The sequence below is a fragment of the Oncorhynchus keta genome, chromosome 2 (assembly GCF_023373465.1).
Source record: "Oncorhynchus keta strain PuntledgeMale-10-30-2019 chromosome 2, Oket_V2, whole genome shotgun sequence".
NCBI classification, from domain to species: Eukaryota; Metazoa; Chordata; class Actinopteri; order Salmoniformes; family Salmonidae; genus Oncorhynchus; species Oncorhynchus keta.
In genome coordinates, this window is record NC_068422.1 from 53,195,931 (window position 1) to 53,221,898 (window position 25,968).

Genomic DNA, 25,968 nt, shown 5'->3' on the forward strand with positions numbered 1-25,968 from the left:
CGTCATGCCACCATGCAAAGGAGAAATAAAAAGGTAATGTCATGCCACCATGCAAAAGAGAAATAAAAAGGTAATGTCATGCCACCATGCAAAGGAGAAATAAAAAGGTAACGTCATGCCACCATGCAAAAGAGAAATAAAAAGGTAATGTCATGCCACCATGCAAAGGAGAAATAAAAAGGTAACGTCATGCCACCATGCAAAAGAGAAATAAAAAGGGAATGTCATGCCACCATGCAAAGGAGAAATAAAAAGGTAATGTCATGCCGACATCCAAAAGAGAAACAATTGCTATGGCATCCACGCATAATTTGTTGCTCTTTGCACGGTAGTTGGCAACTATAATACTGCCACAGATAGACCTATACATTTCTTTGAGACATTAATTTGTCTCTAGTTGAACTCGTTTAATAATTGAACTAATAGCCAGAGCCACTTCAAGGTATCAAAGACATAGACTGTTTACTTTTCATACGGATTTAGACACCTGGGCTTCGTTGAACGACTGGTTGAAAAACTGGCAGCTGGGTTCTTCTTCTTCGATTATGTTTAAAAGCGGTTGGCACCCAATATGTTGCATTACCGCTAACAACTAGAATGGAGAACAACTCCATTATTCTTTGCTTGAAAAAATAAATAAATACCCTACCACCTATTCTAACACTACACTCACAAAAAAAAATGTTTTTATAAAAATAACACCACCCTACTACACTATTTAAATCTATTTAGTCCTACCTCAGACAAACAACCTGAAAGGATGGGACACCACCACCTCATACACCCTATAACTCTTCTGATGTCAAGTCTCGCACACCAAAATACCTCTCTGCAGTTGCCGCCAGAACCTCAATTTTCTGCAACCTACGTTCCATCCCTGCAGTACAGTTGATAACCATTGCTATAAATTCTAAAAATCCAGTCTTACTGAAACATATCACTTGTTGGCCTATCCCTCTGTACTGGTACAGATCTACTACTCATACCACTCCTCTCAGGATCCCTCCCCCTTGATCCATCTTCCTCTACTTTCTTCACTGCCTCAGCATATGACAACTTCTGCATTACTCTATCCCTGGAAACCTCAACCTGCCTCTCTCGCACGGGACATTTCAGATCCCCTGGCCCCATCGGCACCCCTACAATTAACACATACCACTACTTTCCCCAATGATACACATTCCTTTATCTCATGCCCATCTGCACACTTCTCACACCTAGGATCCTCCCTCCTACATGTTGCTGCCACATGCCCATAAGCTTGACATCTGTAACAACGTAATGTATTTGGCACAAAAGCTTGTACAGGATAACTTACATATCCTTACATCACTGTCAGGCAAAGACTCAACATCAAAACTCAAAAGAACAGACAATGACCCTTCTGTTTCACCAGTCTCACCACCCTGCCTGCGTCGCACCAAACGACGAGCATCACAAACCCGGAATCTTCCCCTTCAGTTCAACTTTTACATGTACTGCTACCCCAGTAATCACTCCTTTCAATGGTGCCCTTTTCTTGAGAGCAAAACAATTCACATTTCACAATTCCTTCTGTCCCAGACTCATCTTTATCCTGACCCTCGGTGCAAGCCTCGGGCTCTGAGAACTTCACCACACCTACCACCTCCAATAAGCCGCCCTCATTCACACCCTCATTCACATCCATTTATCCTCCTGTCTTCAGCTCGCTCTGCTTACACTTTCTACCATTCTTCTTTAACAAACATCTCCCTTTTCCTCGCCATTTTTAACTGCCTCAAGGTCACCGTCTTCCTCCCGCTCTCTCGTAGACCTCCTCTGGGAGCAGGGTTGCCAGGTCAAGCTCATATTTCTTGCCCAATTACTACGCAAAACCCACCCAAAAGGCCTGAAAACTTGTCCTCCAAAAATGTCACAGCAAGAGAGGAGTTGCCACATTTATACAATAAAGCATTTTTCCATAAAGTTTTTTGAGTCAATTAAGGAGTATCGTAATAACAACGTTAGAAGCAAAATTTGTTTTTACTCAAAGTAATAATTATTGCAAGCTATGTGTGACATGACGTAATAAAGGAATATGAATATGTCACAAGATAAAAGATAATTAACCCTTATTAAACTCACCAGATCATTTTCCATCAATGGATATCAATTTAACTTGTTTGACTGCTATGATTAAGCAATATGATTAAGCAATAAGGCACAGGGGTTATGGTATGTGGCCAATATACCGTACAGTGGCAATTTTAGCATGTAAATCTTTTTTTTAATGTATGCCAGCAAAGTCACTACACAACACTAAATAATACACTCATTGCACTATAATGGTGATAAACGGTGTCCACAAACTGTTAGGGCCTACATAAAGCTGTCCCAACAGCAGAGATTTATTTTCAGCACCATGGAGTGAATCCTTACCACCACTACACCTGGCTATCAGCGAAACAGTTAATTCAGTCTCTTTTTCAGCCTTCCTTTAAAAAAAAACATAGCTGATATGGCTGACTTGCTTTATTAAACAAATGTGGTTTCTACTGACAATTTAGATGTACAAACCATGGCATAATGGAACGATGAGCAGATAATAGGCTATCTGTAATTTCGATAAATACATTCATGAGTGAGCTAAAATGGACGTAGTAAATATAACTATTTGTTCAGCACTTTAGAAATGGACAGCGACAGAATTGAGAACATGGGCCGTTCTTACAGTATTCTCCCTGTACACCAAGTCAGAACCATACGATAAATAAAGGGGGCATATAAGCAGACAATGAAAAGTCTTACAATATTCAATGATGATATTTCTCTAAAACATGATAAAGGCAACACGTGCACCACCAAGTCAGAACAGTAGGCTAAGTTCTCAAATCAAATCAAATTTGATTTGTCACATACACATGGTTAGCAGATGTTAATGTGAGTGTAGCGAAATGCTTGTTCTTCCAGTTCCGACAATGCAGTAATAACCAACGAGTAATCTAAACTAACATTTCCACAACAACTACCTTATACACACAAGTGTAAAGGGATAAAGAATATGTACATAAAGACATATGAATGAGTGATGGTACAGAACGGCACAGGCAAGATGCAGTAGATGGTATCGAGTACAGTATATACATATGAGATGAGTAATGTATGGTATGTAAACATATAAGTGGCATAGTTTAAAGTGGCTAGTGATACATGTGTTACATAAAGATGGCAAGATACAGTAGATGTTATAGAGTACAGTATACACATATACATGAGATGAGTAATGTAGGGTATGTAAACAGTATATTAAGTGGCATTGTTTAAAGTGGCTAGTGATACATTTTTTTACATAAATTTCCATTATTAAAGTGAGTTGGAGTTGAGTCAGTATGTTGGCAGCAGCCACTCAATGTTAGTGATGGTTGTTTAACAGTCAGGTGGCCTTGAGATAGAAGCTGTTTTTCAGTCTCACGGTCCATGCTTTGTTGCACCTGTACTGACCTCACCTTCTGGATGATAGCGAGGTGAACAGGCAGTGGCTCGGGTAATTGTTGTCCTTGATGATCTTTATGGCCTTCCTGTGACATTGGGTGGTGTAGGTGTCCTGGAGGGCAGGTAGTTTGCCCCCGGTGATGCATTGTGCAGACCTCACTACCCTCTGGAAAGACTTACGGTTGTGGGTGGAGGAGTTGCCGTACCAGGCGGCGATATAGCCCAACAGGATGCTCTCGATTGTTTGTGAGTGCTTTTGATGACAAGCCAAATTTCTTCAGCCTCCTGCTGCTGCGCCTTCTTCACAACGCTGTCTGTGTGGGTGGACCAATTCAGTCTGTCCGTGATGTGTACGCCGGGGAACATAAAACTTACTACCCTCTCCACTACTGTTCCGTCGATGTGGATAGGGGGGTGATCCCTCTGCTGTTTCCTGAAGTCCACAATCATCTCCTTTGTTTTGTTGAGTGTGAGGTAATTTTCCTGACACCACACTCCGACGGCACTCACCTCCTCCCTGTAGGCCGTCTCGTTGTTGTTGGTAATCAAGCCTATCACTGTGGTGTCATCCGCAAACTTGATGATTGAGTTGGAGGCGTGCATGGCCACGCAGTCGTGGGTGAACAGGGAGTACAGGAGAGGGCTCAGAAAGCACCCATGTGGGGCCCCAGTGTTGAGGATCAGCGGGGTGGAGATGTTGTTACCTATCCTCACCACCTGCGGGCGGACCGTCAGGAAGTCCAGTACCCAGTTGCACAGGGCGGGGTCGAGACCCAGGGTCTTGAGTTTGATGACGAGTTTGGAGGGTACTATGGTGTTAAATGCTGCGCTGTAGTCGATGAACAGCATTCTCACATAGGTATTCCTCTTGTCCAGATGGGTTAGGGCAGTGTACAGTGTGGTTGCGATTGCGTCGTCTGTAGACCTATTGAGGCGGTAAGCAAATTGGAGTGGGTCTAGGGTGTCAGATAGTGTGGAGGTGATATGGTCCTTGACTAGTCTCTCAAAGCACTTCATGATGACGGAAGTGAGTGCTACGGGGCGGTATTCGTTTAGCTCAGTTACCTTAGCTTTCTTGCGAACAGAAACAATGGTGGCCCTCTTGAAGCATGTGGGAACAGCAGACTGGGATAAGGATTGATTGAATATGTCCGTAAACACACCAGCCAGCTAGTCTGCGCATGCTCTGAGGACGCGGCTGGGAATGCCGTCTGGGCCTGCACCCTTGCGAGGGTTAACACGTTTAAATGTTTTACTCACGTCAGCTGCAGCGAAGGAGAGTCCCCAAGTTTTGGAAGCGGGCCGTGTCAGTGGCACTGTATTGTCCTCAAAGCGAGCAAAGAAGTTATTTCGTCTGGGAGCAAGATATCCTGGTCCGCGACGGGGCTGGTTTTGTTTTTGTAATCCGTGATTAACTGTAGACCCTGCCACATACCTCTTGTGTCTGAGCCGTTGAATTGCAACTCTACTTTGTCTCTATACTTGTTTGATTGCCTTGCGGCGGGAATAGCTACACTGTTTGTATTCGGTCATGTTTCCGGTCACCTTGCCCTGGTTAAAAGTAGTGGTTCGATCTTTCATTTTTGTGTGAATGCTGCCATGAATCCACGGTTTCTGGTTTGGGAATGTTTTAATAGTTGCTGTGGGTACGACATCGCCAATGCACTTTCTAATGAACTCGCTCACCGAATCAGCGTATTTGTCAATGTTGTTGTTGTACGCAATGCGGAACATATCCCAATCCACGTGATCGAAGCAGTCTTTGCCATGTAAATGAACTGAATCCCAAAAACATTTCCACTGCATTTCAGCACTGCCACAAAAGGACCAGCTGACATCATATCAGTGATTCTCTCGTTAACACAGGTGTGAGTGTTGACGAGGACAAGGCTGGAGATCACTCTGTCATGCTGATTGAGTTTGAATAGCAGACTGGAAGCTTCAAAAGGAGGGTGGTGCTTGGAAACATTGTTCTTCCTCTGTCAACCATGGTTACCCGAAAGGAAACACGTGCTGTCAACATTGCTTTGCACAAAAAGGGCTTCACAGACAAGGATATTGCTGCCGGTAAGATTGCACCAAAATCAACCATTTATTGGATCATCAAGACCTTCCAGGATAGTGGTTCAATCGTTGCGAAGAAGGCATCAGGGTGCCCAAGAAAGTCCAGCAAGCACCAGGACCGTCTCCTAAAGTTGATTCAGCTCTGGGATCGGGGCACCACCAGTACAGAGCTTGCTCAGGAATGGCAGCAGGCAGGTGTGAGTGCATCTGAACGCACAGTGAGGCGAAGACTTTTGGAGGATGGCCTGGTGTCAAGAAGGGCAGCAAAGAAGCCACTTCTCTTCAGGAAAAGCATCAGGGACAGACTGATATTCTGAAAAGGTATAGGGACTGGACTGCTGAGGACTGGAGTAAAGTCATTTTCTCTGATGAATCCCCTTTCCGATTGTTTGTGGCATCCGGAAAAAAGCTTGTCCGGAGAAGACAAGGTGAGCGCTACCATCAGTCCTGTGTCATGCCAACAGTAAAGCCTCCTGAGACCGTTCATGTGTGGGGTTGCTTCTCAGCCAAGGGAGTGGGCTCACTCACAATTTTTGCCTAAGAACACAGCCATGAATAAAAAATGGTACCAACACATCCTCAGAGAGCAACTTCTCTCAACCATCCAGGAACAGTTTGGTGACGAACAATGCCTTTTTCAGCATGATGGAGCACCTTGCCACCTTGCAAAAGTGATAACTAAGTGGCTCGGGGAACAAAACATCGATATTTTGGATCCATGGCCAGGAAACTCCCCAGACCTTAATCCCATTGAGAACTTGTGGTCAATCCTCAAGAGGCAGGTGGACAAACAAAAACCCACAAATTCTGACAAACTCCAAGCATTGATTATACAAGAATGGGCTGCCATCAGTCAGGATGTGGCCTAGAAGTTAATTGACAGCATGCCAGGGCGGATTGCAGACAATTTGAAAATGAAGGGTCAACATATTGACTCTTTGCATCAACTTCATGTAATTGTCAATAAAAGCCTTTGACACTTATGAAATGCTTGTAATTATACTTCAGTATTCCATAGTAACATCTGACAAAAAAATATCTAAAGACACTGAGGCAGCAGACTGTGAAAATTCATATTTGTCTCATTCTCAAAACGTTTTACACTTTAGTATTACTTTCTTAGCTACAGTATACATATCTCTCTGGCATTTTACATTATTAAATTATTTATGCAGCAACATATGTAACTGATGTGAAATGGCTAGGTTCACTTTCCAACAGGAAAACGACCCTAAGCACACCGCCAAAAACAATGCAGAAGTAGCTTCGGGACAAGTCTCTGAATGTCCTGAAGTGACCCAGCCAGAGCCTGGACTTGAACCCGATTGAACATCTCTGGAGAGACCTGACAATAGCAGTGCAGCAACGCTTCCCATCCAATATTTAAGAGCTTGAGAGGATCTGCAGTGCAGAATGGGAGATACTCCCCAAATGCAGGTGTGCCAAGCTTGAAGCGTCTTGCCCAAGAAGACTCAAAGCTTTAAATCGCTGCCAAAGGCGGCTCCATTTATTACATTCCAGCCATCACAATGACCCCGTCCGCCTATAGCTCCTAAGTAGCTAGTGTTGTACTAGCTAGCTGCACAAGCAACTGTGGTTAACATAAAGCCCTGGACAAGAGCATAGCACACTGACGCCCTGGACTCACGCGATACACGAGATCAACAAACATCTACAGGTTGCACATCAGTGGCGGTCGGTGTCGTTTAAGATAAGGGAGGATGATTTTTTTAAATGACAATGGTCTTATTTCTATTTGTTAGAGGAAATTATAGTTTAGATGATTAATTATGTATACATTATTGATTGGAACCATTTATTCTAATACTATTATGTTATGATTTGAAAAGTATGAGTTTTTGGTTGAGCTGTTACTGAAAATGTAAGCAGAATGAATTAATTGTCTGATGCCTCCTGGGAAATTTAAGGAGGAGGGATAAGATAGTTTTTCAAACAGATAAGAATGTTTTGGTTGGATTCCATTAGTGGAGAGAAGTATATCTTTTAGACAGGTTGGAATGTAGTTTATGAGGGGAGTAAAACTTCTCTAGGACTGAATACTACCTATTGTAAGGATGGGAGAGGGTGTGAAACTGATGACGTCATTTTATGTTCCCTTTCTTTAAAATGTAATGTTCTTTGTATTTTGGGTCAGTACTCATCAAGAATAAATGCTGAACTTGTTTTTAAGACTGGTCTCTTGCTAATTCATGCAAATGATAAACTTACAACTTATCATGAATTAGAAATGAGTGCGAATTGAATTGGTTTTGGCAATAAAACATAAGGGAATTTAGAATTCCTCTATCACTATTACAGCATATTGGATGACTGTCATTCATATTCCATTCACCCAGCTCAATGTAACTTCGATTGTTTTAAGTTACTGCATGATACTTGAATATTCCCAGTACCCATCATGAGGTGGCTACAATCTAGCCTATGAATTCAAGTTTACAACGTAGATGCACAGGTCGAGAGAACTTTGAGTAATCAAGGTGACAGACAGTGACACATTCAACACTGCCTGTCACACTCTTGCCTGCATCTAGCTGATCTAGGGTGTAATCATTAGTCCAACAGTTGCAAATGAGAGTTTCCATTGGACAAATTCAGGTATATTTATCCCCGTTTCGAATCGGGGATAAACGAGTTAGTCAACCCACTACAATCATGCAGTACAGTCAGAAATCAGTTTAGCAGTTCCACTGGCGGCCCCGGTGGCAAAATATTAATAAAACCAAAAGCTTACCTTAACTTGGAAGAGTTCCAGTGTTGGATAGCCATAGCCAGCTAGCTAACATAACATCACTCTCTGTATGAGCCGGGTGTTTGAGTAGGCTAAACTAGCTAGCTGCATTCAGCTAGCTAAGTGAAAGTGGAAAAAAAAATACAACCAAATAGCTAGCTGAGCCATTCTTTTGAAAAAAAAATATATATTTTTATTTGTTTTGTATTCTATCAGAAAAAGGACATATTGGTCAAGCTTAAGCACTTAAATCCTAATAAATATATGCAGTTTGTTCACACATATGATATTTCCACCCTGTTAGAGACAAATATCCCATGGCCCATGTGTGAACAATCTGCCTATATTTATTAGGACATACACATGGCTGTCTGAAAGTGTTAACAATGCATGTATATATCTATATTTCGATTTTCAAAGAGATAAAATGTCCCAGAACAGTGCTTCATTTGCACCACATTTTTGCTAATAAGAATGAATAACAACAGAATTTGGTCAACATTTTTGCATAGGTAGTATCTTGACTTTATATTGCGATTGGCAACTTTCATAAATTATGGCAATGACCTTGTTCGCCTCTCAGTCACCCATGTGGGTATAACCAATGAGGAGATGGCATAATGAGATGGCATGAGGAAGCAATCGCAATATAAAGTCAAGATAATAAAAAGCCTGGAAGGAGGACAGATGACTAGAAACGATTTGGTTGACCGTTTTATGTGTGGATGCTTGAGATGGCACGTGGGTACAAGCTTCTATAAACCAATGAGGAGATGGGAGAGGCAGGACTTGCAGCGAAATCTGCGTCAGAAATAGAACTGACTTCTATTTTAGCCCTTGGCAGCGCAGACACTCGTTGGTGCAATATTTGAAAACATGTATGTCAAAATGTATTTTGCAACACTTGCACACGCGACATGAGCGGTGTAGTCAGCATGTCAAATTGGTCCTCAGCATGAAATGTTACTGTCTCATGCAGCCATCTTGAGCACCCACATTCCTCCCTCGCCCCTTGTCTATGGAACGCTGTTTGGGTCGTTGCGTGTCAAAAAAGATACACATTGAATAACACTATTTGACACATTAAATAAGCTTTTAATTTGACACGTCAAAAAACACAGTTTAATTCTAGAATGTTGTGTTGGACTGCAACTTCTGGTATTAACTAGGTAGCCACTTGTTGTTAGCCTATTAAAATTCAAAACTTCAATTCATGAAAATAAATAGCTAGCCAGCTACTAAACCCTGTTACCCAATGCTAACGTTATAAGCAGCCAGCTAGCTTCATGATGCTTGACCAGACAGGGTTATGTGTTAAGAAACTTGCCACATTAACGAATAGGCACAATATTGGAATTTGCTGTTTGCCTTCAAAATAAAAGTACCTATTTGAAAGTGATGCAGACGGTTACAAATGGTGGAATCATGTAATATTTAGTTTAGATAATGTTAAACAAGGTTGGAATGTGAAGAAGAACACAACTGAGTAGAGTTTACACAAATATTAGAGGTGTAGCTCTTATGGTTACTGTGTTGGGCCAGTAACATAATGGCTGCTTGATCGAATCCCCAAGCTGCCACGGTAAAGAAAAATATGTTGTTCTGCCACTGAACAAGGCAGTTAACCCACTGTTCCTAGGCCTTCATTGTAAATAAGAATTTGTTCTGAACTGACTTGCCTAGTTAAATAAAGGTTATATATATATATATATATATTTTTTTTTTAAATAAATACAAATACTGCACAGTGAAATTGTAACGGCGTTCTTCGTTTGTCGAAAGAGAGTCGGACCGAAATGCAGCGTGTTTGTTACTCATGATCTTTAATGAATGAAAACGAAACGATACATGAAATAACTCAATACAAAAACAACAAACGGAATGAGAAACCTAATTCCAGCCTATCTGGTGAAACTACACAGAGACAGGAACAATCACCCACAAAATACACAGCGAAACCAGGCTGCCTAAATACGGTTCCCAATCAGAGACAACGAGAATCACCTGACTCAGATTGAGAACCGCCTCAGGCAGCCAAGCCTATACAACACCCCTAATCAGCCGCGAACCCAAATACTACAAACCCAAATACGAAAATACAATATAACAAAAACCCATGTCACACCCTGGCCTGACCAAATATATAACGAAAACACAAAATACAATGACCAAGGCGTGACAGAAATAAGTATGCCCCTCATGCAATTCTAAAGTCATTCTAAATACATCCAGTGTAATTTCAACAGATTTTTGTCAAATTAACAAATTGTCTTTTGTTGATTTTATATAACAATTCAACCTCGTTTAGCATGATCTATTCAATTATGTCATAATTCTACTATTTGTATTCAGTTGCATCACTGTCAATGACACTTATTTTGAAGGCTAACCGCAAAGTCGATTGTTGTGGCTAATCCTTATTGTGGCTAGCTTCACATAGATGGGTCCGACCACCAGTGATCAAATAAGAAAATTCAAGTTATTTTAGATGACACCTAGGTAACTATAGCTACTGAAACAGATTGTTGTTTTGCTATGTTTTTGCGGTAGAACATTGTTTGCATCATGAACTAGCTATCTTTTTTTTATGACCAGCGCTTGTAGGTGTGCGTTTAACCGCATCATAGCATACATATTGATGAATCGTTGTGACATATGAAATATGAGTGAAAGTGTAATCAATGAGTAATAACTACGTAAAACATTTATGAATGTGTTAAATGTATGTGACGTGCAGTCATATTCAGGTCCTGATTGGTCAACAAGCTTATTTTGTACGTCAATCGTGTTATTTGACGTATCTCTTTTGACATGCAAAAATCCAAACGGCGTTCCACACTTTTTAAAATTTTTATTTAATTTTTAATTTTTAAATTTTTATTAACAACAAATCAATACATAAAGCACATGAAGGAACACAAGCATACATAGATTACAAACAATGGACAATCGAGCTAGGGGGTACAATATCACATTACAATTACACAAGGACCTTAAGGGACCTTAAGGGACATGCATATACTTACAATTCTAACAGCTTTTTTGTTAGTAGAGCATTTAACCGTCTTAAAATACAGTTCAATTTCTTTTTGTAGGATACAAAAATGTGGTTTTCTGTTTGTAAATTTACATTTGTGTATATGAAATTTGGCCAAAAGAATAATGAAATTAATTACATAAAAATGATTCCGCTTATTTCTATTGTATGTAAAGAATCCAAACAGTACATCTCTCCACAATAGTGTAAACTCTTCATAAATGTGTTCAATTATAAACCTACTGATGTCTTGCCACAGTTTTCGTACAATGCCAAAAAAGATGCACAACTGTTTCTGGGTGGTCATTACAAAAGGAGCAATTTGAGTTGATGTTTTCCTTAAACTTCTTCATATAGTGGTTGGCAGGATAATATTTATGAATAATTTTAAAGGAAACTTCCTTAATTTTGTTAACAAGTAGGTATGTTTGTGGCAACATCCAAACTTTTTTCCAACAGATATTATCAATACATCCATTCCAATAAGGCATGACATAAGGTATAGATAGATACAACATCCTGCTGAAACAAGGATCGTATCGCTCTGTTGCGGCGTTCCACACTCCTGCAAGTGTATGCTCGTCAGACGTCATGGGACGTCATCAGAAGTGTCCACTTAATTTGAGGGCTGAGGGGAGTGGGTGTTTGGAATGCTCACGAAGTATACTAAGTAGTGGACACTATTTTCGTTCTTTCTGGGCCCAATATGCAGTTCTTCCGAAAATGGGCGTGGCTTCAACGTTTTCAGATTTGTAGAAAATGGCAGAAAACATGTAGCCGAAGTGTGACCAACGAGAGCGGATACAAATTAATTGCTTTAACTAATTATGACATGTTGAGCAATGTAATAAAGTAATGGTTTTTCAAAGACTTAAGTTACACTGGCTGACAATTTTTTGATTTCGCTAACCTTACACACCACATAGATCATCATCACAGCAGTACTAGGTACCGGTAACATAGTTACCTAACGTTAGCTGGTTACTAAATACATCGAATTTGCCAGTATATTAACTGTATGATTTCTAACTAACTACCCAACGTTTAGCTTGATTATTAGTGCGTTCTCAATGGACATAAATCGCTGTGTGCCAGAACGCAGCATAACTGACGAATTTACGAATGCTCAACACCAGTTGATTATGTCCGGTGTCAGTAAATTTAGGGCGAAAAAAATAATTACATTTTTGCCCGCAGCACAGTTACAGTCACCAACGCTCTGGATAACATGAAAACAGCCTATGCAGCTCTGATAGAACCAGTAAAATTGTCATTGAGATGTTCTATCATTTGTGTCGACGTAGCTAACCATTTAGCTTGTTGTCACGGTCAGAATGCTCGGATCACTCCTACACCTCCGCTCTGAATTTATGAATGCCCAGAGCGCACTCTGGCACCCCAGATTGAATTTACGAACATACGTAAAATGTCTAGCTCGTAATTTGTTATGATGGTAGGAGGTTGCATAGCAACAGCATCCATTTCCTGTAGAAAGGCGTAGCGCTAGTATGCTCAACTGAAAGGATACCGTTATTTTACTAAAATGAACTCATTAAGTATGTCGTATACAGTATGTTATTGTGGGTATTCGAACACAGTTTGTACTCTTTCTTCGTCATTGAATACATATATCCTCCCATTTTCACACTTTTAATTCTAACCACGCCCCAAACATCTGACACTAACCAATGAAAAGTCTCCAACTGATGCACCAACGCGCCTGCTCTGTGGGCAATAAACACGTGGTTCATGGCAATCCACGCAGACATTGGTTCAATAATGGCGGCTGATGGAGGTAGTTTTTCTTTGGGGCTACCCTGCGTTTTCTCTCCAAAGTCACGTCAATACCTTGCTTTATGTGCTCAGGATGGCAGACTTCGTATTTGGAACACAGATATTAAAACACTTAATCAAGAATACGTGCCTTCAGCACACTTGAGTGCCACTTGTACCTGCATATCTTGGGGACCATGCCGAAAGGCCAAGGTATGTGTCGGGGGAGGCGTAGGCCCAGGCGTTCCTGCTAGTAAAACAACTTTCTGATAACTTTAATCAAATAAATGCATTCAGACTTACGTTATATCTACTTGTGATGGAATTATATCTTAAGTCGTTTACAATTCGGTTGTGTGGTGTGTTGTATTTGCCACGTTTAGCTTGTTGAAATTAACGTTAGCTAACGTTACCTCCTGTCCCTGCAGGACGCACATGTTAGTTGCACATGGTGGTAGCCCCAAATTGCCACGAGTTTCTTGAATGTGTCTTGATTCAGACAAAGAACGACTAAGTCAAACAAATGCATATAATAAGGACAGTTGCTTTTCAAATACTAACACAAATGTAAATAGCCAACCGTAAAGGGTTAGCTAGCTAGATTAGAACTAATAGGTAGCTAACGTTAGCTACCTATTCACCATGTGACGCAGATTTTGATTTCCAAATCCAATTTTGTAACGTTATTTTCCGTACCCCTCTATCGTATAACAACAATACACTACTGCGGAGTTATTTGCTTTGTCTTATTTTTTATGTCATTGAGTTTGACCACAGTAATGCGTTTGTCTCGACCACGTTTACCCACCTTTAACTTGTTAGCTATCGTTTCACATACGTGTCAGATGGGAAACACTTCACGCCATTTCGATGCCGAAGTGCTTTTTCGTAGTAGGTTAGATAATTTAAGCACCAGGTTAGGATAAATAACGTGGCAGGTTAGGAAACCGGTTGAAGTTAGGAAAAGGGGTAGGGTTATCAAACTCTCCTTACCTGCTACGGAAATCACTTTAAATCGAGGCGTTCTGACAAGGGACGACAATCTATTTAACCTTACTCCCTTCAGTATGAATCTAGACAGCTACACGTTTAAAGTAAAACAGGTGTTAAGTAGGGGGGTGTCTATTCAAGTGACATGGTATTTGTGTGTGTCACAATAAGAAACCGTTTTGACAACTTAGTGATTTTGCAGTTGGCTTCTGTGGTCTAGTTACTATGATTTCGGCTTCCTGTCAATGCAAGGGTTACCTGTCAGCAATGTCGACGATGAGTATTTCATGGCTCCCAACACCCAGGAAGCTCGACTCAAACTTCCATTTGACAGCTCCGCAAGCCATCAATGTCAAAATAAGTTTGATACTCACCATATATGGAATTTCCCTGAGCAACTATCATCATTTACTCCTGTTACAACTGACATGTACTTAAAAAAAGGTACATATACAAATTTACAAGCAACCGAAAAAGGACGTTTCGGCACCCCAATGTGAATCACTCACCATGCACAGGTCAAATCAAATGTTATTGGTCCCATGCACGTGGTTAGCAGTGTAGCGAAATGCTTCTAGTTCTGACATTGCAGTAATATCTAGCAATTCCCTAACAACTATCTAATACAGACAAATATAAAGGGGTGAATGAGAATGTACGTATAAGTGGCGGCAGGTAGCCTAGTGGTTAGAGCGTTGGACTAGTAAGAAGGTTGCGAGTTCAACCCCCCCCAGCTGACAAGGTACAAATCTGTCGTTCTGCCCCTGAACAGGCAGTTAACCCACTGTTCCTAGGCCGTCATTGAAAATAAGAATTTGTTCTAAACTGACTTGCCTGGTTAAATAAAGGTAAAATAAAGTATATGGATGAGCGATGGCTGAGCTGCATAGGCATAGTGCAGTAGATGGTATAAAATACAGTATATACATGAAATACACGATATGTAGACTTTATTAATGCGGCATTGTTTAAAGTGATTAACATTTATTAAAGTGACTACTGATTAGGTTTCAATGTAGGCAGCTGTTAGTGATTGCTGATTTCCTTGATATAGAAGCTTTTTTTCAGTCTCGCTGTTCCCAGCTTTGATGCACCTGTCCTGGCCTGGCCATCTGGATGTGAGCAGGGTAATTAGGCAGTGGCTCAGGTGGTTGTTGTCCTTGATCTTTTTGGCCTTCCTGTGACATCGGGTGCTGTGGGTGTCATGGAGGGCAGGTAGTTTGACCCCGGTGATGTGTTGTGCAGACCGCACTACCCACTGGAGAGCTTTGCGATTGAGGGCGGTGCAGTTGCCATACCTGTCTGTGATATAGCAAGACAGGAAGTTTGTCAGGGTTTTTAAATGTTGCATCTTTTTATTCAACCTTTTATTTAACTAGGCAAGTCAGTTAAACCCTTCATTGTAAATAAGAATTTGTTCTTAACTGCCTAGTGGTTTGAGCGTTGGACTAGTAACCAAGGTTGCAAGTTCTAATCGCCGACAAGGTACAAATCTGTCGTTCTTCCCCTGAACAGGCAGTTCACCCACTGTTCCTAGGCCTTCATTGAAAATAAGAATTTGTTCTTAACTGACTTGCCTAGTAAAAATAAAGGTAAAATAAAAAACCATTCATATTTGTACCTGTTATTATTACCTGTATGCATTTCTAATGCACAGACACGGGGGTAGTTTCTACCCAAAGTCACTCAACAATCTAAATGCCTCTGGTTACATAACCAGCAAACAGCTCAAGTGTTGCACCAAGGAAAATGAACGGTGTCCCTAGTTTTATCAGTCAGTTAAAAAAGTGAATTTAACAGTAAATATTGACTAATGAGTATTTGTACTACAGGAGGGACCTCAACGGAAGAAGAGGAAATCAGAGGCAGGACAGGTGGAGAATCAGGTGGACCTGTTGGCTCTGGGCACGGCTGCGGGCAGCGTTATCATCTACAGCACAGTGAAAGGAGCACTGCACTGTACACTGGTAATTAGTGGGGCGCCACTGTCTCTGACCATTTGGGGATGTACCAAAAATCATACAATTGAGAACTTCTATTAGACCATATTGACTAGTAAAATGAAACATGTTGCCTGCATAATAAAAGACAATGTTTGCCTTATGGTTGGAAGTGTTACTTTATAGGTTTGGGCGGTCACCAGATTGTCATAACTTCATACTGACCTTATTGACCTTGTTCCACACTGGGATATTTGGTAACACTGCCACTGAACACGAGGGGTGCTGTTTTCAATCCATACTTATACTCTGTAATCTGACATGTTATCAATGCTAAAATCCTATAGAGAATGTTAAATGCCAATGAACGCATTGCTAACATTTTGTATAGTTTCTGACCTAAACTAAAAGTAACAAAAATGCTAGTTTCCTGAATGCACAAAACAAATATTAGCTGGTAGGGATCTTAATCCAGCAAGGTATTCTCTGCTGTTACCGAGTGACTGCTTAATTTTGAAAGAAGCTAACCCCATAGCTAGGTAACGATCTACAAAATTAGCTAACCAAATGCACAACTGCAGCGCATTTAGCACATTTTAGACACTTAACTTAGTAGTTGTGAGCTATGTAGCTTGCAAACGTTTAGTTGGGAATTCCATGCTGTAATTAGATCACCTGTTGCTGTTCAACAGTGAGTGATTCACAAGGCTCCCGACTCTAGTTGTGATTGTAAACAAACACCCCTTTACTGTAGTCTTCATAATGTGACAGGTGAAATGAAGAACATTATGTTTATCTCCTAACGTATTGCACTGCAGGTATTTACTTAAAATGTAACTACAAATATTCACATCTATTAAACTTAAACCATAGGAATATTTTCTAGGAATATTTATGTCCGTTGTGTTATGCTAATTAGTGTCAGTCGATGATTACGCTCCCTTATGTGGGATGGGGAGTCACTAGAGGTTAAACCATCCTGTGGCTTTTTCTAAATGCCACAGGATTTATGCCATGTTCTATAATATGCTGCGGTGACATGTCATTTCACAACGTTTTTACCCTCAATCGTGCATATCGGATACCATGAAGTTAGTGAAACATCTGGTACTGTTTTTATTCCAATTGTGAACCCTATGAATAATTTTTCATAATGTTCTATCACACTATCAAAGAATATTGCTGACATCTGCTCTTTCCCAGGACGGAAGTCACAGTGGTGTGGTGAACTGTGTGCAGTGGCACCCTGAGGACTGCCTGCTGTACAGTGGCTCAGACGACACACACATCGTAGAGTGGGACCTACAGACGGGCAAGGCGCGCTGGTGGGTAAAAGTGGTGGGGAAATCGAATAAAACTTGTTTAAACCAAAAAAGGGTTTTCTCTGCAACAGTCCTCCATGGCTCAGCAGTAACACCTTTTGTGGTGATGAAAGGTCTGTTTTACACCGGATTTGTCTCGCTGTAGGAATGTGTTACATTCACAATCCAATGTGCATTTCAAGTCTGATGGCGCTTCAACCTGATTTACATTTAAGTAGGTAGCCAGACTTGCATGAGCCTTGGCATAACTGCTCATAGGTGCAGGATAATTTCGATAGAAAATGGTGGTCCTACCACACAAGCTTTTTGACCCGGTTAACTTAAATTCACTGGTTGCTGATTGAAGTCTTGGAGTGCATAAGCTTACACGGTCTCAGCAGTATTGTCAGGAATAATTATTGTTGACCAATTAGGCCACTCATTGCTATATAGTGTCTTTTGGCAGATGAGGTCCTACTCATGCGCACACACTTGTCAGATGGAATTTGGTGGAAAGTATAGAGGCCAGTGTATATCTGCAATACAAATCTCTGGGGGGGAAGGGGGGTTGTAATTACATGCATCCTAAAACAGAAGCATGTCTGTTCTAAATATATTCCCAAATAAACGCATTCTTGTTTTTGTGTATTGTTGTGTGCGCTGAACTGACATGCACAATTGTTGCTGACACGCCAATGTTCAGATGAAGGGAATTAAAATGCCCACCACCGCTTCGCTCAACTCTGTGTGTAGCCTACTCTAGCAACTGGCAAAGTAATTCAATGCCTAGTGTTGCCTTTTTTTGCCATGTAATGTTAACAAAATCTGACAACCCCATAGCAAAATGGTTTACCTATTTAACTATTTGCCTTATTGTGTGTTCTGTGAGAAATATTATTCTCGAGGCGCATTCAAGTTTCAAGAGCCATAGGGAGGGAGACATGTATTAGATCAAAAAAGTATATAATTATTAATGTATAGGTCACAGCCGATGATTCTTATTGCTTATAGAACATTTATTAATATAGACCAGTGCTCTCCAACACTGTTCCTGGAACACTACCATCCTGTGGGTTTTCATTCCAACCCTAATCTAGTGCATGTGGTTCTATTAATTAGCTGGTTGATAAGATGAATCAGGTTAGTTATAACTATGGTTGGAGTGAAGCCACACGAGGGTAGCTCTCTAGTAACTGTGTGGGAGAGCCCTGCTTTCGACCCTCATATTCAACTCTGGGCCTTGAAGCCAGTTCCACAGCTTTTTTTTCATCCCAACTTTTTAATCAGGGACTGATTTTGGATTTGGGATACCAGGTCAATTAATTATCAGGTAGAACTCAAAACCAGAAGGTTCTGGGCCTCGTAGGGTAAGTGTTAAATACCCCTGATATAGACTTTATAGGCTATATGCATGGTCCAATATGTTAAAGGGCATTGTTAATAGTCTAGTTTTTTTTTAGGTGGAAATTGTATTTTACATGGTGTCAGTGTTATATTTTCATTCAGTTGGGAGTAGAATGAATGTCCCTCTAAAAAGTCACCAGAACTGAGCTTCTCAGATCCTGGGGAGGACCCCAGACCCCTTAAGCAAGGGGATTGGAATTGGATTAACTGTTAAATGTACATATGATCCTCTTTCCCGCAAAGCAAAATGGTGTTGACGTTCTTGCATGGAAGGGGATGTCAACTTGGCCCCAGACAATCGATCTGAGATTGGCCCAAGTTTCAGTCATTGAATATTTCCCCCCCGCACTGTAAAAATGTTTAAGAAAATGTTTGGACATGAGTGAAAGGGTTGGAATTTTTGATTTCTTCCTCTATTTTACAGAAGGCCTATAATTTTTTCTTCTCCACAGTAAGTGGAAGGCTGATCGTGCCCCAGTGACCAGTCTGTGTGTGAGTCCGGATGGCAAGCTGCTGCTCTCAGCGGGACATACCATCAAGATGTGGGACCTCGAGACCAAGGAGGTGTACCGGGTAAAAGGCACTGCTTGGTCAATCTGATGTCTGCATTGGTCATGCATCATTTACGGTCATACGGCCTCTGTGGATGTCAGGGCGTTCCTACCACTACTTGTCAAGGAAGCGTGTTTGTACAGGACCTCCCGTCCACACCTACTGTCAACCAATCATAACAGTCAATTTCAAACAGATCCATAAGCATAAGTAATTGGGTCGTGTTCAGTTGTCACCAAATGGATGAAAAGAGTAAGCAGCTCAGGTGTAGTATCTGGACATTGCCAACAAGAGGACCACCTCTTCATCAGCCTTTTTCATTGTGTGCCCTAATGAACATGAGCCAGTTCAGTGATTACCTCAGATTCCCCTGTCTTTGGATCAAGATGTTTTCTCCAAACTTACACCTCCCACCTGTTTTCTCCCTCCTCCATCAGAAGTTCACAGGTCACTCCACAGCGGTGACGACCCTGCGCTTCGCCACCACACGCCCCCCGGATAGTAACGGCCTCTACTTCCTCTCCGGCGCGGCCCACGACAGACTCCTCAGCGTGTGGTGAGTAATGAACGCCACAGCGCTTCTCTCAATAGACCCACAATACACAGGGGGTGTTTTGTGTTGCATGTGATATGAAGTGTCATGTCAGTTTCTTACAAAATACTCCCTTACAAAAAAATAAACAGACCTGTCATTTGTCTTGACAGCCTGATTGAATAAAGAACAAGTGATTTGATTTCTAGTGTTCACTTGCTATCAAGAACTCAAAGTTAAATGAACAAAGCAAAGCCAACTGGTTTGTCTTTGGGCTGACTCGTGTGCTGTGTATACACTACATATTCATGTGTCTGTCCACCCCTTAGGCAAGTCCGGGAGGACGGCAAGGACAAGAACTCAGTGGTGTCCTTCAACCTAACTGACGAGCCTCACCACATAGACCTCTTCACCTCCAACAGCAAGGAAGAGGTGAGATGGCTGTGCTTCACTGGAGGTTATTTGGAGTAGGGTGTTAGTTTTGCCTAAACAAGTGCCAGCTGAAGTTAGCCAAACAATCCCCAGTGGAAAAACAGTGTTGCGCTTAAGAGCACTCATTGTGGAAGGCTCTCGTTTTGTCTCGCTGTCTGAATCTCTCCCATTGTCAGCACGGTGTGACCTGGCCAAATGACTAAGATGAGACCTAAGGGGACCATTGACCCGATCATTTGTTAGAGGGGAGGTGGTGGTTGACCAAGCTTGGTCTCTTGTGCCTCCCTTGGTTCAAGACATTCCTTAATAACGGGATGTGCAGGTTGTCCAAGATAATGGTGTCGGGGCTGATTTGGGACTGGACCGCTAAGACTCATGCCTAATCCAATTTCTCCTTCTCTTAGGCGTTGAGGCTAGCAGTGGTGTGTAAAGACGGCCAGCTTCATCTCTTTGAGCATTTTTTGAACGGGTGAGTTTAAAAAACCCTCATCCTCGTGTTCAAGTTGATTTACTAACACATAATATTACCCTGTCACTGGGCAAGGCGCTGTCTTTCTTATGGCACAGTCTTATATTTGGCAGGGGAAGAGTGAATGAGTCCATGTTCATCCCAGTCATCTCTATTCAGTGAGGAAAAAGGCTGGTTCATGCTATGGGCACAGACTTATGACAAATGGCGATTTTAGTAGTGATGTAGGGTGAAGGGAACAATCTATCACTCTTGAATCCCATCAAGTGGTGACCAAACCATTATTTAAATACACTTTTTTTTATTGAACCTATATTTAACTCGGCAAGTCAGTTAACGGGATCGATTTGACAATGGCCAGTGAGGTTGCAGGACGCCAAATTCAAAACAACATCTCACAATTAAAATTCCTCAAACATAAGTATTATACACCATTTTAAAGATACACTTGTTGTTAATCCCACCAGTTTCCGATTTCAAAAAGGCTTTACAATGAAATCATACCATGCGATTATGTTAGGTCAGCACCTAGTCACAAACAAAGCCATTTTCCAGCCAAAGGGAGTAGTCACAAAAAGCAGAAAGAAAATGAATCACTAACCTTTTGATGTTCTTCATCAGATGGCACTCATAGATGTATCGTGTAACATGAAGTCCTATGTTTTGTTCGATGAAGTTCATATTTATATCCAAAAATCTGTCTACATTGGTGCGTTTTGTTCAGTAATGTTTTACCTCAACATCCAGGGATTTTGCAGAGAGCCACATCAATTTACAGAAATGCTCATCATAAACATTGTTGGAAGATACAAGTGTTATGCATGGAATTAAATATATACTTCTCCTTAATTAATACAACCGCTGTGCCAGATTTTAAAAAAGCTTCATGGCAAAAGCACACAATGCGATAATCTGAGTACAGCGCTCAGCCTCCAAACAGATATCTGCCATGTTTGTTGTGTCAACAAAAGTCAGAAATAGCGTTGTAAATATTCACTTACCTTTGATGGTTATCGGAATGCACTCCCAGGAATCCCAGTTCCACAATAAATGTTTGTTTTGTTTTATGTCCAAATACCTCCTTTTGGTCGTGTTTAGTCCAGTAATCCAAATGCATAAAGCATGAGCACTAATTTGAGACAGTCAAACAAGTTCTATTACAGTTCGTAGAAACATGTCAAACGATCTATAGAATCAATCTTTAGAATGTTTTTATCATATCTTCAATAGTTTCAACTAGACAATTCCTTTCATTTTAGAAATGAAAAGGAACAGAGCTCGTGCTCAATGACTAAATGGCTTTCTGCCAGACCCCTGATTCAAACAGCTCTTATTCTTACTTCATAGTAGAAGCCTGAAAGAAGGTTCTAAAGACTGACATCTAGTGGAAGCTTTATGAAGTGCAATATGACCCCATTACACTTCATATTGGAAAGGCAATCACTTGAAAAACTACAAACCTCAGATTTCCCACTTCCTGGTTTGAAGTTTTTTTTTTCAGATTTTTGCCTGCCATATGATTTCTGTTATACTCAGACATCATTCAAACAGTTTAAGAATCTGTTTTCTATCCAAATATGCTAATAATAATATCTTGGCTTCTGGGCACGCTTTTCATCCAAATGTGAAAACAGCGCCCCCGGCCATAAGAAGTTAATGAACATGACATAGGTATCAAAGAAATGTGCCATGTAATGTGTACCAATACTAAAATTACAGAACTAGAGAAATGTATCAGTTGTCAGTACTATATAATGTATAAATACTGCGCTGAAAATTTTAAATTAAGCTTGATCAATGAAAAACACTCACTGTGTGAATAATGTGGGCTCCCAAGTGGCGCAGCGATCTAAGGCACTGCATCTCAGTGATATTTTCGCAGCTTTTTGTTAAAAATCGCGCAACATTTCAGCGCACTGCTACTCATGCCAGGAATATAGTATATGCATATGATTAGTATGTGTGGATAGAAAACACTCAGACGTTTATAAAACTGGTTAAATCACGGCTGTGGCTTTAACAGAACGTGCGTTTTATTGAAAAGTGCAGGAAAATCTGATCGCTGAAAATGGAAAAATATATCCATCCGCCGCTTCAACCCATTGTTATGGGCGAAAGACATTAAATATGGCTGAGGTTGCAGTACCTACAGCTTCCACACGATGTCAACAGTCTTGTCATTTGCCTAGGATTTGTTTCTTGGTCAAACGAACAAGAGACAGCCCATTACTTCCGGTCTCCGACCGGATATTTTGGTTGAGATTTACCCGGACATTATTTCCAGACGCACAGCTATAGAATACACTTCACCTCGTGATCAATTTGATCGCTTATTAACGTTTACTAATACCTAAAGTTGCATTACAAAAGTATTTCAAGTGTTTTGTGAAAGTTTATCGTCGAATTTTTGAATTTTAAAAATGACGTTACGTTATGAAACGCTATTTTTTTCGTTTATCACAGTCTACATAGACCGATATCTAGGCTATATATGGACCGATTTAATCGAAAAAAAAAGACCCAATAGTGATTATGGGACATCTAGGAGTGCCAACAAAGAAGATGGTCAAAGGTAATGAATGTTTTATATTTTATTGTGCGGTTTGTGTAGCGCCCGAATATGCTAATTATTTTGTTTACGTCCCTGCGGGTCTTTTGTGGTGTTACATGCTATCAGATAATAGCTTCTCATGCTTTCGCTGAAAAGCATTTTAAAAATCTGACTTGTTGCCTGGATTCACGAGTGTAGCTTTAATTCAATACCCTGCATGTGTATTTTAATGAACGTTTGAGTTTTAACTAATACTATTAGCATTTAGCGTAGTGCATTTGCATTTCCAGAGCTCTAGATGGGACGCCTGCGTGCCAGGTAGGACCAAGAGGTTAATGAATATTATTGTTTCCTCTGTAGGCCCTGTAAGAAGCCCCTGTCCCCGTTGTGTACAGTGCAGATGACTGGGGTGGAGGACAGCCCCATTCCCGTTCCCCTGTTGGCTGCGGCCCTCACTACAGACACACACAGCTTGCTGCTGGCCTACGGCAACCACTTGCAGCCTGTCATGGAGAGAGTGGTGAGTTGAATTCATACATGTGTTGTATACTCCAGTGTGCAATTATTCTAACCTTTCAAAAATGACTCACAGTTGAATGTTCTAGCTAATAAATGTTTTTTTTTTTAAATCTAGGCTGACAAAACTCTAGCAATGTCCCTGACTTGAGAGTCATATTGGCTTTTCAATATACAGTTAACACTTAAAGAATGTTTTTGATTTGTTTTGTACACTTCGCCACAAATATTTAGGTTAGAGGTGAAATGTGAGGATGTAGACCTTACGGAATATTCTGCAAAATGCTTCCTGTTCAGAGTGGTGGGGTTAAATGCAGATGACAGATTTCAATTGAATGTGTTCAGTTGTTCAACTGATTAGGTATCCCCCTGTCCCTTCCTGCCATTACGCACAGACATTCTGTCTTACTCGGTCAGTAGTATGAAGTGTCGTTTCACTCCTTCCTCACGGCAAGTGCTGTCCTGTTCCTCACCCAGTCAACGGAGGAGTGAATACGTTGTACCACAAGCAGATATTATTATAGAAATGTATAGTGCTTTATATATATTTTTTTTTTACCGTAACTGACTGTCCCCTCCTTAAGGAGGTGAACACGGCAGAGAGACATGTTTGCCTGACCCGTGATGTCCACACCACCCTCTCCCTCACCATGGAAACCACAGTCTCCAAGGTAATTCCCAGCGGCAGCAATTTAGTTTTATTTACTTTTCTGAGCAACTGGACCAGTGGCATGGCACGATACTGTTGCGTTGCTCAATTAAGTGACAATATCAGAGCATGAGTTTAAACACACCCCTGATCCCTGAAAGCTTGCATTGTTGTTTTCCAAAAATGTACATGTTGATTGGGAAATGGGTCATTGAAGTTGAGTGGTTTGTTTGGTAAAAATGGAAAAACAGTGACGTACTCTCTTGTTACAGGTGAAAACCCCAGTAGTTAATGCCAAGAGCAAAGTTGTCGTCCCTGGGCTTCCCGGTCACCAAGCGCCGGTCAAAGGAGCCCTGGGATCCGAGAAGAGAAAGGGCACAGATGCCAAAGAGGTATATTGTCTTGCATACACCTCAACCAAGACCAACTTGGCCTTTCAAGGTTGAACACTTGAGTGTTTCTTGCTCGAATACCTGACTCCAGCTTGCCCCTCAACTCTGTTCGCGATAGCAATAAAAACCTTGACTGAAGATGAATATTTGAAGTCATCTCTAAAAACCCAGAACTTAAATCTTGTGTAATTGTCAGATGCTCTATAAAGTTATGGGGGTAGGCTTCTGTTGAAGGTACTAGAATGAGAAGCGAAAGCAGGACAGTAGCTCCATCGTGTCTCTTTGCAAGTCTATGTGCCAAATGTACCCTCACTTTCAGAAATGATGGAAACACCTGCGGAATTGTGATTTGTACTAATCACAGAGGATAAATCTGTACACGACAGCAGTTCCTCGTTAAAACATCTGTTGGTTAAATTGATGGGATCATTCATGCGTAAAATGTATGCACGCATTACTAAAACCCTTTGGATTAAAGGGAATATATTAGGGATGCAACTATTCACCGATACGCATCGGTTGCCGATTCAAATGATTAAGACACTCAAACCAATCGAAATGCAGAGTTCAGAAAAATACTCAAATGACGAATTGCTGATTCACAATCATTTTTTTTCCCCATATTAATTTCTACCTTCCGAAAATACCTTGTGACAACTGATGCGTCCTCTCCTTTACTGTCAAATAAGAATGCATCTGTTGACAGCCATTGCGCTTACAAGTACATTTTACCTGCCAAAAAACCCCAGGGAATATCAGTAGCCCAGCGTCGCACACTGCCAAACATAGGATGCCTGTTCCAGAGCTCACACATCTGCGGGGAACATTCCACAGATTCCAAGTTAAAACGGCAAATTCTCTCCAACAAGAGTGGTCTGAAAAGTTATGAACAGTATTTGGGCCCTAAGAAATAGAAGTGGTGCAGGCAGGAGGGTACACATGTGGAGGGCTCCACATAGGTCAGTATTGACATGATTGGTTGACGGTAGGTGGGGGCGGTTCATCCTGTCTAAACAATACTCACTGACAACATGAAGAACTTTGACTAAAGGTTATCAAAACAAGGCCCCATTAAAAATATCTTCATGACACCTAGTGTAGTGATTCAAAGACACAAAAATGTTAGAACACCTGGAAAGAGATTGGGAATTGCTTCCTGTTCAG

The 25,968-nt window shown here is 41.0% G+C and overlaps 1 protein-coding gene across 1 annotated transcript in view; it reads left to right on the forward strand.

Annotated features, from left to right (window-relative positions):
* Positions 1 to 13,044: 13,044 nt before the first annotated feature.
* Positions 13,045 to 25,968, forward strand: part of wdr43 (WD repeat domain 43) — a 32,857-nt gene continuing 19,933 nt past the window's right edge. Inside the window, exons 1-10 of the mRNA XM_035801084.2 lie at positions 13,045 to 13,289; positions 15,899 to 16,033; positions 17,210 to 17,331; positions 19,164 to 19,284; positions 19,701 to 19,819; positions 20,125 to 20,227; positions 20,632 to 20,696; positions 23,608 to 23,767; positions 24,348 to 24,434; positions 24,685 to 24,804. Coding sequence (XP_035656977.1) covers positions 13,053 to 13,289; positions 15,899 to 16,033; positions 17,210 to 17,331; positions 19,164 to 19,284; positions 19,701 to 19,819; positions 20,125 to 20,227; positions 20,632 to 20,696; positions 23,608 to 23,767; positions 24,348 to 24,434; positions 24,685 to 24,804 — 1,269 coding nt within the window. The 5' untranslated portion in view covers positions 13,045 to 13,052. The remainder of the gene's footprint in view (positions 13,290 to 15,898; positions 16,034 to 17,209; positions 17,332 to 19,163; positions 19,285 to 19,700; positions 19,820 to 20,124; positions 20,228 to 20,631; positions 20,697 to 23,607; positions 23,768 to 24,347; positions 24,435 to 24,684; positions 24,805 to 25,968) is intronic.